Below are 15,207 nucleotides of genomic sequence, written 5' to 3'. Positions count from 1 at the left end.
TACAGGCCACACTGATCTGACCCTCCTTGTGTCTTCTCTCATAATTCTCCATCTAATTCACTTGGTTCAAGTCATATAGGGCGTCATTCCATTCCTTGAGCATGCCATTCTTCTTCTATCAACTCTTACTTAACCTTCATTTTCTCAACTAAGATTTAAATTCCTTAAGTAGATATTTCTTCATCCCAAGACCAAATTGGTACCCCAATTATGTGCTCTCTTAACACTCTTCCACTTCAACAGCACTCGGTTGCTTGTATAATGGTGATATTTTGCTTTATAGTTGCAGTGCCATGATGGTAGAGATTTGTCTTATGTCACACTTCAGCCTCATGGCAAAGTATCAGACAAGGAATCAGAGTAATCCTATTGGGTTCCACTTAAAAAGCAGGGAACTGGGACTCGAGTACTTGTACTGGATGCCAATGAACTATGCTGCACAGCCTTCTCTAAACACATGATGTCACAGCTAAACAACTAGTTTTGTTTTTTGTTTTTTAAATTTTTTGAAGGGCTAAAAACATCAGTAATAAACATAATTAATCTACTGTAAGTATTTGAAAGCTTATGAAAGCAACTTACCTGGAGAAAGATCTGTGCCAGTAACTCTATCTATATAATACTAAGAGATGACTCTTCTTGTCTCAAGAAAATGTAAACAAATATGACAAAATACTTGAGAATTTTAAAAATTCTTTCTATCTTAATCTAATCAAAATATCAAAACCTTTCATCCTCCTTAACAACATAATACTATTTGACAACTATCAAATCTGACATAATCTGAACAATGATGCAAATATATCTCTTCTACAAAGATATAACTGTAATGCTCCTCTGACTTGTAATTTATTATTTTCTCATAAGTGAAGTCCCACAGTATTAAAAACATACTGTATAAATATATAGTGGAAATGAGGCAAATCAGTACTGTAGTTTGCAGCATCATAAGTCACAGCAAAGTATTTGGGTTTGGCATTGGTTTCACAGATTGGAGTATCATGTTTCTCCACAGCTGTGGGTGTGCCGGCCTCCAAACACCCACAAGTAATTGGTTCTGACTGTTGTACTGTTTTCTACTGGCCTGTATGGGACTCAAATCTCTTCACTTGCAGCTCTTTCTGGTTATTATAACTCAAGATAAAAGCTCTCGAGCAGCCCTAAGCTAATGGGTCAAAGACCAACTTGCCAGAAAAGTTAAAGGCCTGGCAAGTGAACAACTGATGAGAAATCTGAGGGAACTCAAGCATGTTGCTGAAGAAAATATTAACCTATAGAAGGATTATATTTTAAAATAATTATTCATTCCTACAATATGATCAATTTCCTTATAAGCAAGTATGAGAGCATAATACATTAAGTTTTGGGTTAGTAATGAATATTTACTTTTTTAATCCAGTGAAATGAATGTATAAGATAATAATGAGATAGTTAAAAGTATATACCAGCTGTCCTTGACTTGTTTATTCATTAAAAAAATGAAAACAATGACAATTAACATTAATACTGTACTGCTGCTGCTAAAAGCACTGGTAAGGATTGAATTCTTTTTGCATATGTAAAGATTTCCTCATGTTAACATATATTTCTTAAAGCTATACATTTAGCTTAGCTGTAGGATATATATGGAACTATCAGAAAAATCTTTTTATATGTAAGCAAGAAAAACAATATTGAGCAGCTACCTACATGCCAGACATAGTATCTTTGTTGCATCCTCTCAATAACCCTATCATATAAACATTTTCATCTACATATTACAAATATAAAAAGTGATGCTTTAGTATTTGTATGGCTAATAAACAAGAGTGCCAGAATATGCATTGAGGCCTGCCTGATTCTCAAGCCTTATATGAGGGGCCTGTGAGAAGGAGATGATGACACGTGTGATGGGTGTTGGAGGACAGAGCTAGTCAATAGAGTTTCAAAGTGACTAAAATAAATACTAGAGAGATGAAAGACATCAATACCAAAACAGTCAAAAGCAGAATCAAAGTAGATTTTAAAGTAAAAATCGGGGAAAAATAGATAATGCAAGAACAGATTGGAAATATATGAAGGTGGGGTTTGCAGTATCTATAGCAAGCAATTTTGGAATCCTACTGGGCATAGCAGTTTGGTTGAGTGGGATAGTTCTAACAGAATCAGTGGAACTAAAATAAGAAAAAATTTCCTGCTATACAAAAGTTATTATATAATTTAATTCACTAAATATATGTACTATCTGTAAGACTCATTGCTAAAAATGAAATAAAACAAGTATTTTTATTGTTCTTCCCTCTTAACAATTGGTATCAAATTGCTGCAGAGCCTCCAACAAACATTTTATCTTCACTGTACCTTCTTCTGACAATGTCAGGAAGAACAAATCCCTTCCACTTCTGAGCTCCATAGGCTTATTATATGCCTATTTTTGTGATTCCTTATGTCTCTGTTTCCCCAACTAGAAGAGGAACCCGTAAGAGCAGAGATCATGTCTTATTCATCTTAATCCTTATGTGTCACAAAGTTCTAACTATTTCTAAATTGTTAAATATAGGTTAAAAAAATAGCCCATGCAATAAGAATTGTAACAGAAAGGAAGCTAACATACATTCAGTTCTTTTCAGACATGGTGGTACAAAGCACTGACTAAGCATATCTGATGCCCAAAATATCAGTAGATATTAGTATTAACAAATACTAGGTAAGAAAAAGCAATTCAATGAGGTCAAAATCTTACTCAAGAATACAAAGAAGTTAGGATCTAGCATGCTAATTATGACCTAATTGAGAAGTTAATGACACTCCCAGTACATACCATGCTATCCACCAAGGCAGAATAAGCCCCCTAGAGCCTCTTTCTCCCACTGATTATAACCCAAATCTCTTGGGAAAATGCAAAAAAGGAACTACCTGCGGACTCTGAGAAGTATAGGAAAGTGGGCAGAACTAGAAAGGAGTAAAAAACTAGAGAAGTGAATGATAGAACTATCAAAAGCCTTCCAACAAAGAGAAGCCCAGGACTCGATGGATTCTCAGCTGAGTTCTACCAGACCTTTAAAGAAAATCTAATACCAATCCTCCTCAAATTATTCCATGAAATAGAAAAGGAACTCTGCCAAACTCATTTTATGAAGCCAATATAACCCTGATACCAAAACCAGATAAAGACACATCAAGAAAAGAAAGCTTCAAGCCAATATCCTTGATGAACATAGATGCAAAATTTCTTAATTAAATATTGGAAAATCACATACAAAAATACAGTGCACAATGATCAAGTGGGTTTTATTGTGGGGGGTGTAAGGTTCTTTCAATATACAGAAATCAATAAATGTAATTCACCACATAAGACAAGAATTACATGATTATGTAACTGATGCAGAAAAAAACATTTGACAAAGTACAGCAACCTTTCATGTTTAAAACACTAGAAAAACGAGGGATAGAGGAACATACCTCAATATTGTAAGGGCTATATACCACAAACCTAAGTCCAAACTTATTGTGAATGGAGAAAAACTGGAAGCATTTCTTCTAAAAACAGACACAAGATAAGGATGCGACTCTTCTTAAACATAGTCCCTGAAACTCTAGCCAAAAAAATCAGGCTAGAGAAGGAAACTAAAGGGATATGAATAGGAAAAGAAGAGCTCAAATTATTTCTGTCTACCAACAACATGATCCTATATTCAGAAGCCACAAAAAACTCTACCAGAAGATTTCTAGAGCTCGTGAATGAATTCAGTAAAGTAGCAGGATTCAAAAATCAACGCCCATAAAGTAATCACATTCCTACACTCTAATAATAAATCTGTTGAAAAAGAAATTAGGAAAAGTATTCCATTCACAATAATCTCAAAAAAAAAAAAAGGAAAGGAAAGGAAAAACTTAGGAATCAATATAACAAAAAAGGTGAAGGACCTCTACAATGAAAACTATTGAACACTAAAGAACGAAATTGAAGAAGACTTGAAGACTTTAGAAGATGGGAAGACCTCCATGTTCTTGAATAGGCAGAATTAATATTGTCAAAATAGCCAAACTATCAAAAACACCATACAGATTCAGTTCAATTCACATCAAAATTCCAATGATGTTCTCCACAGAACTAGTAAAAGCAGTCATGAAATCTCAATTGGAAAAACAAGAGACCCAGAATAGTCAAAACAATCACTAGCAATAAAAGCAAAGCAGGAGGCATCATAATACTGGACCTCAAATCATACTACAGAGTTATAGTAACAAACAGCATGGTACTGGCACAAAAACAGGCATGAAGACCAATAGAATAGAAGAGACAAAGACAAATCCACATAAATATAGTTATCTCATACTACAAAGGCGCCAAAAACATTTTGGAGAAAAGAGAGCTCTTTTAACAAATGATGCTGGGGAAACTGGAAATCCAAATGTAGTAGAATAAAATTAAATCCCTCTCACCCTGCAAAACCTTAACTCAAAGTAAATCAAAGACCTAGGAATTAGACTAGCAACCCTGCACCTGCTAGAAGAAAACGGAGGCCCAACACTCCCAAGATGTCAGCTCAGGAACTGACTTCTTTAACAAGACTCTTAAAGCCCAAGAAACAAAATCAAAAATAAATGGGATGGCATCAGATTAATAAGACTCTTCCCAGCAAAGGAAACAATCAAGAGTATGAAGAGAGAGCCAACAGAATGGAAGAAAAATTTTGACACCTGCTCCTCAGACAGGGCATTAATATCCAGGGTATACAAAGAACTGAAAATACTTAACATACACACAAAAAAACAAAACAAAACAAAAAAAAACAGATAACCCAATCAATATATGGGCAAAGGAACTAAACAGACACCTCTCAAAAAACAAAAATACACATGCTTACCAAATATACGAAAAACATTTTCAACATCTTTAGAGCTTAGAGAAATGCAAATTAAAACTACACTGAGATTCCATCTTGCTCTACTTGGAATGGTAATTATCAAGGCAACAAATAATTATATCTTTTGGTGAGGATGTGAGGAAAAGGGTACACTCATACATTGCTAGTGGGACTACAAATTGATGTAAGGGTACACTCATACATTGTTGCTTGGGACTGCAAATTTTGGAGATTCTTCAAAAAACTAGAAATTGGAACGACCATATGACACCGCTATCCCACTCCTCAGTATATATATATATATCCAATGGATTTAAAATTAGGACACTACAGTGATACAGCCACATCAATGTTTATAGCAGCAAAATTCAAAATATCTAAGCTATGGAGCCAAACTAGGTGCCCTTTAACAGATTGACGGGTAAAGAAAGTGTGGTATATGTACATATACCAGTATTATTTAGCCATAAAGAAGATGACTTTTTGGCATATGCTGATAAGTGGATGGAACTGGAGAATATCATGCTAAGTGAAATCAGCCAGTCTCAAAAAAATCAAAGGTCAATTTTTTTTGATATGCAGAAGCTAATCCAAAATAAGCAGCAGGGTGGGGGAGATAAAAAAAAAACAGAATAGAAGAAAGATCAGTACAGTAAACAAAGGGGAAAAAAAGGGAAGGGAGGCGGGACAGAATGGGAAAGACAGTGAAATGAACTGACCTAACTTCCTTATGTACATATATGAATATACCACATGAATCTCATCATTATGTACATCTATAAGACACTAATTTAAAAAAAAACTCTTAAGTAAATATCAGAAAGATCAGTAGGGTAGAAGGAAGGGAAGAGGGGGAAGGAACAGAGGAGAGAAAAGGGAAATACTGGAGGGAGAATAAGAACAAATTATATTACATGCTTTTGTAATTATGTCAGAGTGAATTTTTTGTCATGTATAACTAAAATGAACCAATATGCTTAAAAACACTAGTCTTCATAAGTTTTTAAAATATGCATACTTGTTGAACCAGAAAAATCACCCAATGATATTTTCAATGTATGAATATGTAACATTTATGACAATCATGAAATAATGGGAGGAGAATGAATGAACCTACACTCTTTACACTTTTCTTGAATGGATAAAATACTAACTCTAAATAGGCTGTGTATAGTAGGCACTAAAATAATAAAGCAAAAAGATATATAAAAGAGCCAATAGATAAATTAAAATATTAAAGTCCAAATCATCAAAAAGAAAGAGGAAATGGAACACAAAAACAGAAAGAAGGAACATAGAACAAAATGGTAGTCAAAACTCCAAGTTTATTGGTAATTGACAAGATGTAAATGGTCTAATCACCAAATTAAAAGCCATGAATACTCTAAATGGATAAAACAAAACAAAACTGTATCTTTCTGGAAGAAAACTACTGTAAATGTAAAATATGGGTTAAAAGAATGAAAAGAGCTATACTAGGCAAACAAAGAAGGCTGGAATATAAAAGGTGGTAACAACCACAATTATAAAAAATGGACAGCATACTGAACAGTGTTCAGGCCAGACCTGGAGACCTGAACATTTAGGGTTCAGAAGATAATGAAAACACATTCAATTCATTCCCATCTCAAAACAGAACTGCCTGAATCCTTGGACCATCCCACCTTCTATGTTTCACACTTTACATAAGTAATTTAAATGCATTTTCCCCCCTTGGTGAACTTCCACTTATTTATCAACATCTTGTTGAAAAAGCTTTTGCTAAGGTCACAAATGGCCTCCATACATTAAATATGAAGGCCATTTTCAATCTTCATTTCACTTGTCCTTCAGAACATCCAACACTACTAACTTGTAATTTTTCTTGAAATACTTTATTCTTATGATAGCATGCTTTTGGTTTTCCTCTTACTCTATGCCATTTCTCTCACTGCTATCTTATCCTCTTTTATTTAGCATTATATGTTGGAATTTTTCAAGCTTTGCTGTCAGGTTCTTTTCTTTCTCAGTAAATGCAATCACTAATCAATTTTAAAAAGCAAAATCCTAGGAACTGTCACTGACACACCTTTTCCCTTGTTCTTCAACATCTAAGTGGTTCACCACACTGCTGCCAAAGTATTCTTTATATTAAAATCCAAAGCTGACCACATTACTCCTTTAAAAATTTTCAATGACTTTTCCCCTGTTCACAGGACAAAGAAACAATCTGGTCTCTTTCTTTTTCTACAAACCATTCTTTTTGCAAGCCTCTCTAGCCTTTGTTATCTTTCTTCCAGCCACACTAGTCTTTCTTAGTTTCTTCTTTCCACCACAGTCTTTGTAGATGTTGTCACTTCTCCCACCTGGATCCTATTCTCTTCCACTCTTGCCTAATTCTTACCTAATTTTCAGATATTAGCCCAAGCATCACTGGCCCTAAAAAGGTTTCATATGTTAGCTCCTTCATTTAAAAACATAAAAACAAAAACAACCTTATCCATCTAAGCTCTTTCTTTTCAATACATGATCTTGGTTAGTGATTATAGATTAATTAGTGTGATTATATAAAAAATTATTACTTCCACTACTTTATTTTAAGTAACCTGAACGAGAACAAAGATTTTCTGTTTTGGTTCACATGCTGTCCCCTAGACTAGAATTGTGACCACCATAGAGTAGATGCTCAATAAATTCTGAATTAATGGATAAAGAATTAAACCAAACACAAAGAAGACAGTGTACAAGTCAGCAGAAGTCTGGGAGTCAAAAAAGGGAAAGTAGATAACAAATGAAACAAAAGAGATAAGTATTTAAAGAGGATGAAGCTAAAAGCTTCCTATGTTGCAGACGGTTGAAAGGGATGAGAAGGAACTAATGCATTGAGCAAGCATAAAATTTTGGTAACCTTTGAGAAAATAATTTCAGCAAAAAGATAGACTCAAAGACCATATGGAAGTAAAGCACAGGAATAAATGTAAGGCAAGCATATAGAAGCAGCAAGTACTTTTTAATAACATGTTAATAAAAGCAGAAGAAAATGGGCCACATAAAAATAGGCCCAATAGCTAAACTGTGGAAGCAACCTAGATGCCCTTCAATAGATGAATGGATAAAGAAACTGTGGTATATATACACAATGGAATATTATTCAGCATTAAAAGAGAGGCATTTGCAAGTAAATGGATTGAGTGGGAGACTATCTAGCTAAGTGAAATAAGCCAAACCTCAAAAACCAAAGCCCGAATGTTTTCTCTGATAAGCAGATGCTGATCCATAATGGGGGTGGTGGTAGAGGTTAGGGAAGAATGAAGGAACTTTGGATTGGGCAGAGAAGAGTGAGGGGAAGGGAGGGGTATGGGGTGGGATGAGTGGTGAATTGAGATAGACATTATTACCCTATATACATGCATGATTGCACATCCAGTGTGCCTCTGCATCAGGTAAAACCAGAGCAATGAGAAGTTGTGCTCCATTTTTGTACAATGTGTCAAAATGCATTCTTCTGTCAGGTATAACTAATTAGAACAATTTTTTTAAAAAAGAGCAGGTAGTTCAGACATTGTAATATACTGATGTAACCAAGTAGAGGAGTTACATGCTAAAGGCTACAGGAGAAAGCAGAACAAAACAACAAAGCTTGCCACAGAAAGTGTTAGCTTATAAATAATCTTTTTCCAGGGTGATGATGCAAAATATTACTTTCTAGAATGATAATGGTGATTAAAATAAGAGTTGGCTTTTTTTTTTCTTGGACTACTCACTAAAAGCAAGGTGAAAGTCCTAAGCACTTCAACATTTTTCATTAGTTCTCCCAACATCTCTGTTAGGTAGCAGTATCAATGTGCCCATTTTACAGATGAAAACCCTGAGAATCTAGGCCATGTGGTTAGCAACTGACAGAACTGAAATCTGAATTCAAACCTATGTAACTTGTATAGCACACACTATAAGTGAGTTAACCTAATATTCACTCCTTCCTAACTCCCTGTCCCTTGATTCTTTGTAGCTACAGGTAACCACATGATCTTTTTGAAACTAATAGAACATAAATAGAAATATACTTGGAGCTTCCTTAGAAGTTCTTCTCTCCTTTATAAGTAGATAAATCTTTAAATACATGAAAAAATTATTTTTAAAAGGTAAAGTATATGTTTTTAAAAGGCAGATATATGAATATGCTGAAAGTATTTATGTATCATATATTGCTATACCATTCCATTATTCTGATTTGAATTTTACTAAAAACCTAGAGCTGGAGTGGCAGAGAAATTACATAAAAAATGGAGCCACTAAACTAATGAAAACAGCCACCTACAACTTCTAGACTTCTTGCTATGTGAGAAAAAAATTCTCCACTTTTTAAAGTCATGTTAGTTTTCAATGGTTTTTGCGTGAGAGTATTCCTAGTGGATGCAACCCCACAGCCCATGCTCTCATCTATGAAATTCAGAGCAAGGCCTGATCTTCTTCCTTAGAGAGTTCTTAAGACATTCAAGTCAGAAAATACATATACAAATGTCTTGAAAAATAAAAATTATCATATAAATTTATTATCGCTTTAGAAATAGTAATTCTCAGCTAAGAGAGGAGACAAGAGAGCATACATCCTGTAGACTGGGCAGCTTTCTCCTAGGAGGATACCTGAGAACCTCCTGGGGGGATTTTTTTCACATCACAGGTGGCCTCTCTTGAGAATAACTGCCAGGATGGACAACCTCTTACAAATAAGATAATGAGCAAATCCTACAGACTTATTCAGAATGGAAAAATGATTGAAAAGTAGAATTTTGTTATGATAGTGAGGTATATTAAACACTTTTTCATGACTACAGTAGCATAATTATAGGTAAAGAAAATTTAAACTGATGGAGAAACAATTTGTGTCAAGTTTTGCCTTTCTTGAAATACAAGTAATTTTTATATGAATAATAGTAATAAGCAATGAACAATAGTACAACTCAACAAAGCTGACAAAATCTAAACAGTAGAACATAATGTTAACCAATGGGACCAGAGAAATAGCAGGAATAAATGTGCAATATTTCAGAGAGAAGCTAGAATAAATTCAAACACTCAAGTTTTTTAATTTCTTCGTTATTTTAATTTTTCTTGGTGGACTTCAAATTTACTGATCTCTCAGTGGGAAATTAATAAAGTTATTTAAAAGTGGAACACACATCTCAGGTCCCAAGTAACTGTCTTTTTTTACACTTATTAGAAAATTATTAGTATTTTTAATTCAATAAATATATGTTTAAATATATGTTGAAATATGGGCCAGATTGCTTTTGGCACTGATACACCTTCACACCAGTGAAGAAAACACCCAAGACTACTTGTCTTTATGGAACTTATCTGGTTTTCTATTGAGGATAGGAAACAAACAGATAATAAGCAAATAAATAAAATATGGAGGGTAGATGGGCATCACAGGGAAAAAGGAGAGACAGAGACAGAGAGTTTGTGAGGCAATTGAGAGGAGGGCTGGTGGCTGTGATTTTAAAATTCCTGATCACAAAGGCCTCCTTGGGATGCTGACATTTGAGTTAAAGACTTGCTGTAGGTGAAGGACCAAACCAGAGCTATACATCTATTTGGAATTAGCGAGGTCAACCCTATTCTCTTGAATGTTACCATTTGAAATAGGTCAACAGTTAAATGGCAAAATGATAACTGTTTTTCTTACAAGTCACCCTGAGCCACTATAATCAAACCTAAAAAGGAAAAGAGACATTCTAATTATTGGTAACCCTCTGAATCTAACGGTTGACATGTCTGCCTTTTGAGAAAAAAAGTTTAAATGTTTATTTCATTCCTTTATGTTACAAATGTATTCATTTTTTAAAAACTCCCCAAACACGTATTTCAAATGTAGAAATTTTTTTTAATCTTAAATGAGTCCAAATTTCATCATGGACTAAAATTTTAAGACATAAAATGAGTACTGAAACTGAATTTTAATCATATAGATGAATCACAACATGCATCTTTAGCTAGGCATGTATTATGGATAAGTCTAGTTTTCTACAGAGAATAATCACATGTTCTAATTACCATTTTGGTTATACGCATAATTAATAATATTCTGTCTTAATGGGACACACTGAATCTTCAGACAGTTGCATGCTTTAACTATGCATACTGCCAAATCCAACTGTCAGCTGTACTGGCAAACACAAAGGAATCTTGATGTAGTGTTTTAGCATTGATAACAATATGCATATCTTTAAACATGATACAATGGGAAAATTAATTGCTTTTCTTCCCTCAAATTTTTCTCTACTCTAATTTTATGTTGCTTGATCGATCATTTAACCTAAATTATACATATTGGCAAGTGATCTTCTAAGCAATAAAAAGATAAATGCAAATGTGATCCAATATCCAAAGAAGAGAAAAATATTGTCATACAAGAACTTACTGTTTGTAAATTTTCATTTTCACGTAAACAAGCTGTGTGAAGCTCTGATTTCAAGGTTGCAATGTGACTTCGATGAGATGTCATTTCTTTCTCTAATGTAATGATTCTAGAGCTTGCAAGCTGGTAGACGTCCATGAAACTTTTAATCATAGCCTTAAGAAATAAAAATAATGTCACATATAATTCAAATAAAGCTGTCCCCAAAGGATAATTTCCATAATTTGAAAGAAAAATCATTAAAATTTTAAAATAAACAACTTTTCATCTTTCTTGAAAATAATAAAGCTAAACCTCACATTTTAAGTTGAAAACAGTGACTATTTAAGAAAGTTTGGGAGAAAATAATTGAGACTTCATTCCAGAGTATTTATTTAAATAAGATGTACTTTGATCTATTGTACTTAAAATTTAGAATGCAGTTTTAAAAGGTGGCACACTTATTTTCTGTAGTAAAGTTAAATTCACTTGTAATTTGACCTAAATTTCAATCTTAAAAAAGACACAATACATGGATATACAAACAAGACATTTCAAAATGAGCTGAGTTAGTAAAACTTTCAATACACCTACAAAATAAAAATTTTGAACAAAAATAACTAGAATAATATGACTTTTTAAAAAAGTAAATAATGTGACTCCTATATTGAAGGAAAGGCATAATTATATTCACTCATAGAACACAGAAATATCTTCATATTATGCTATATACAATAAAATAAATATGTAAGCAAATGCTGGTAACTTATAATTTCCCCTATTGGTGAACCTCTGTATCATCCTTCTAAAGCAACCTGCAATAATTTTTTAAGTCCAATACTATTATGCTTTTTTAAAAACGTATTTCAAAATACCTTATATATCAAAATAACATCAAACATTTCAAAGACAATTTCAAAGTGATATTATTTATAATAAAAATATGTTCCTACTCCTATCACAATTTTTACAATAGAATTTGCAAATTACTTTCAATCTGAAGATTTGAATTGGGAAAGTTTTGATAAACTAGATATTGAGCAATTTTGAATGCATGTGAACAAATAGAAATAGTATATAAAATGTCTGAGAAACAAAAGTAGGTTAACTACTTGCAGATAATAGTTTTTTAAAAATTCAGACATTTTTACCTAATAAATTCCTATTTGCCTTAAAAATTCCAGCTCAAGACACCATCTCTTTCAAGAACCCTCTTCAGAGCCCCCAATAAGTGGAGTTAATTTCTCTTCAGGTTCTCTGTGGGTCCTTCATGCTTGCTTTTACAATTGCATTTATTGCTCTGGCAGAAATGTATTAGTTTACATGCAAACTCATGCAAACTTCTTTACCAGGCTGAAGAGCTCCTTAAGGTCGTATACTGTGAATACACATGTCTATATCCTCAGGGATGAGAGTGGCTGACAGTGAGTGCTTGTTTGAATAAATGCCTAGATTGATGAATGTTTTGAAGAATGAATGAATGAATGAAAAATTAGAAAAGATGAAAAACTGCAAGCCACATATTGGCTTAAAATACCTGTGGAAAAGGATGAATGTATCTGGGAAAACATAATCTTAATGCTCAATCTAATGAATAAATTATTAACTGTAACTTTGTTCAAGTTGAAAGAAAAGCAGACTATGGGCATAAAAGTCCATGAATGTGAATCTACTGCCCAACACCAAATAGCACAATACGACCTCAGCTTAGGGCATCTCACATGTCCTAATCTACTCTACTCAGAATCACTTCAAGGTTAGGTTTATAGCTAATATTAACAAAGTATTTCCTTGGGTCTCAAAAGTATGTAAAAATCAAAAACTATCCAATCACATCTGCTTCTTCCTACATCATCTCTCTCTCCATTCTTACAAATTCATCTGTCTTCTCTATTGAGATACTGGATCAGGAATACAAGCCTGATTTTTTTTTTAAATTTTCTGGTCTTCACTCTGCCACATTCATAGGTCTGTGTTGCCAAACAATCTCTCTGAGCCTCTATCTCCTCCCTCAACATATAAAATAGGAAGAAAGGTCATTTTCTTACCAATTTCCAAAACTCCTGTAAGGCTCAAATAATTAAAATAGTCAATGTTTGTTAGATTCAAATGAACTATAACTGCAGTCCAGTAATTAGAGTAGATATTTTTTAACCTAGTTTCTCAGTGTAAAACAAAGGAGATTATCCAAGACCACAATTAGTAACATGTTGGTCAGGATTCAAAATAAATATAAATATATATATATATATATATAAAATATATATATATACACATACATATATATACACACACACATACTTTCTTTTAACCCTTCAATTATATCGCATCCAAGAAAGCCCTATAAAAGTGATTATTGCATTTTATTGCATTATTATTATATTTTTTAATTCTCCAGTAAAATCTTAATAAGACAATCTATGATAGGTGATTCTCATATTACGTATGCTCTTGCTGCATAAGTACATAATATCTATAAGTGGCTGAAAGCATGCATAAATGCTTGTTGAATGAAAATCAGGAAGTACCCTCCTATCAGTGATAAGCTCTGGATCACTATTTCACTTTAAGTGATGTGAGAATTGGCATTTAATATTTTAGTTTAAAACAGTGTAATATTTTAAAAGTTATCCATTTCCTAAGTTTATAGGAACACATCTCCTGAATTCTTATGTACATGATATTCTAAAAGGAAAAAATAATACAATTTTCCTTCAGAACTCTTTCAAGAAATAGTTTTTTAAGAAATAACATCAGGGGCTGAGGCTGTGGTTCAGTGGTACAGTGCTTGCCTACTAGCATGTGTGAAGCATGGGGTTCAATTCTCAGCTCCACATATAAGTAAATGAATAAAATAAAGATTCATTAATCTAAAAAAAAAGAAATAACCTCAGAAGTGCCATTTGGTGGGCAGAACAATAGTGGTAATTATTTTGGCTCCTTTCTTGTTCTACTTTTAATAACAAAATTCTAATATTGTTTAGTTATTTGCTTAAGATATAGAACCTTAAACATCTAAAATCTTTTAAAGCAGTATTTCATTTGAAAGATGAAAGAAATTTTATATAATGTGTATTGTAAGATATTTTCTCAAAACAGCCAAGTCTAGTAACCACTCCAAAAAGCGTATTTCATGGTACTTCTTTAGTCACCTTTTTTGCCACAGTAACTAAAATACCTGACAAAGAATAATTAGTAGAGGAAAAGTTTATTTGTGGGCTCACAGTTTCAGAGGTCTCAGTCCATAGAAGGCCAAATCATTCCTCAGGGCTTAGGGTAGGCAGAACACCACAACAGAAGAGTGTGGCAGAGGAAAGCAGCTGGCAACATGACATCAGGGAGCAGAGAGTGAGTTCTGCTCAAATAGGACAAAATATACACCCCAAAGGTACACACCCCTCCAGGGACCCACCTTCTCTAGCCACACCCTACCTACCTAGAGTCACCACTCAGTTAATCCCTATCATGGGATAAACACACTGATTGGTTTAAGGCTCTCATACCCCTTGCACTGTTTCACACGTGAGCTTTTGGGGTTACCTCACATCTAAACCATAACAGTACTAATGTGTAAAAACATACTACATTTTTCTAGCACTAAAACCTCCTTCAAAACTGACAGTATGTAGGATCACTGATCTTTGAGGAATTAAGAATACTAACTTCCAGTATTAAAAAGTGATTCAAACTATGAACTAAAGAATGATGGTGAAAAAATTCAACACTTTAATACCAAAGAAAAGTACTAAGTTGATAGAAGATATGGAAATAACAATCTGAATCAAGTGAAGGGATGTGAGGAAGAGGAGTAAGCATCTAATGACTGTTGTATCAATCCCCAAAAGTCTAATTCTTCACAATCTATCCTGCTCCATGTAAACACATCATGTTTTACATCAGGAAATGACTACAGAAGAGTATGAGATTGTGTATAGCATACCCAGAACTTGAGAACTTATCCAGTGTCATCCTTGTCCC

At 33.5% G+C, this 15,207-nt stretch overlaps 1 protein-coding gene across 2 annotated transcripts in view; it reads right to left on the bottom strand.

Moving 5' to 3' along the window:
• The window catches only part of Ccdc171 (coiled-coil domain containing 171), a 357,480-nt gene that overhangs the window by 45,012 nt on the left and 297,261 nt on the right, over positions 1-15,207 (bottom strand). For both annotated transcript variants that reach the window (XM_026398594.2, XM_077797862.1), the window contains exon 24: positions 11,254-11,406. In XM_026398594.2, coding sequence (XP_026254379.2) covers positions 11,254-11,406 — 153 coding nt within the window. The remainder of the gene's footprint in view (positions 1-11,253; positions 11,407-15,207) is intronic.

This window comes from Urocitellus parryii, chromosome 4 (genome assembly GCF_045843805.1).
Source record: "Urocitellus parryii isolate mUroPar1 chromosome 4, mUroPar1.hap1, whole genome shotgun sequence".
In the NCBI taxonomy this organism is placed as follows: domain Eukaryota; kingdom Metazoa; phylum Chordata; class Mammalia; order Rodentia; family Sciuridae; genus Urocitellus; species Urocitellus parryii.
This window is presented reverse-complemented; position numbering and strand designations above follow the sequence as displayed.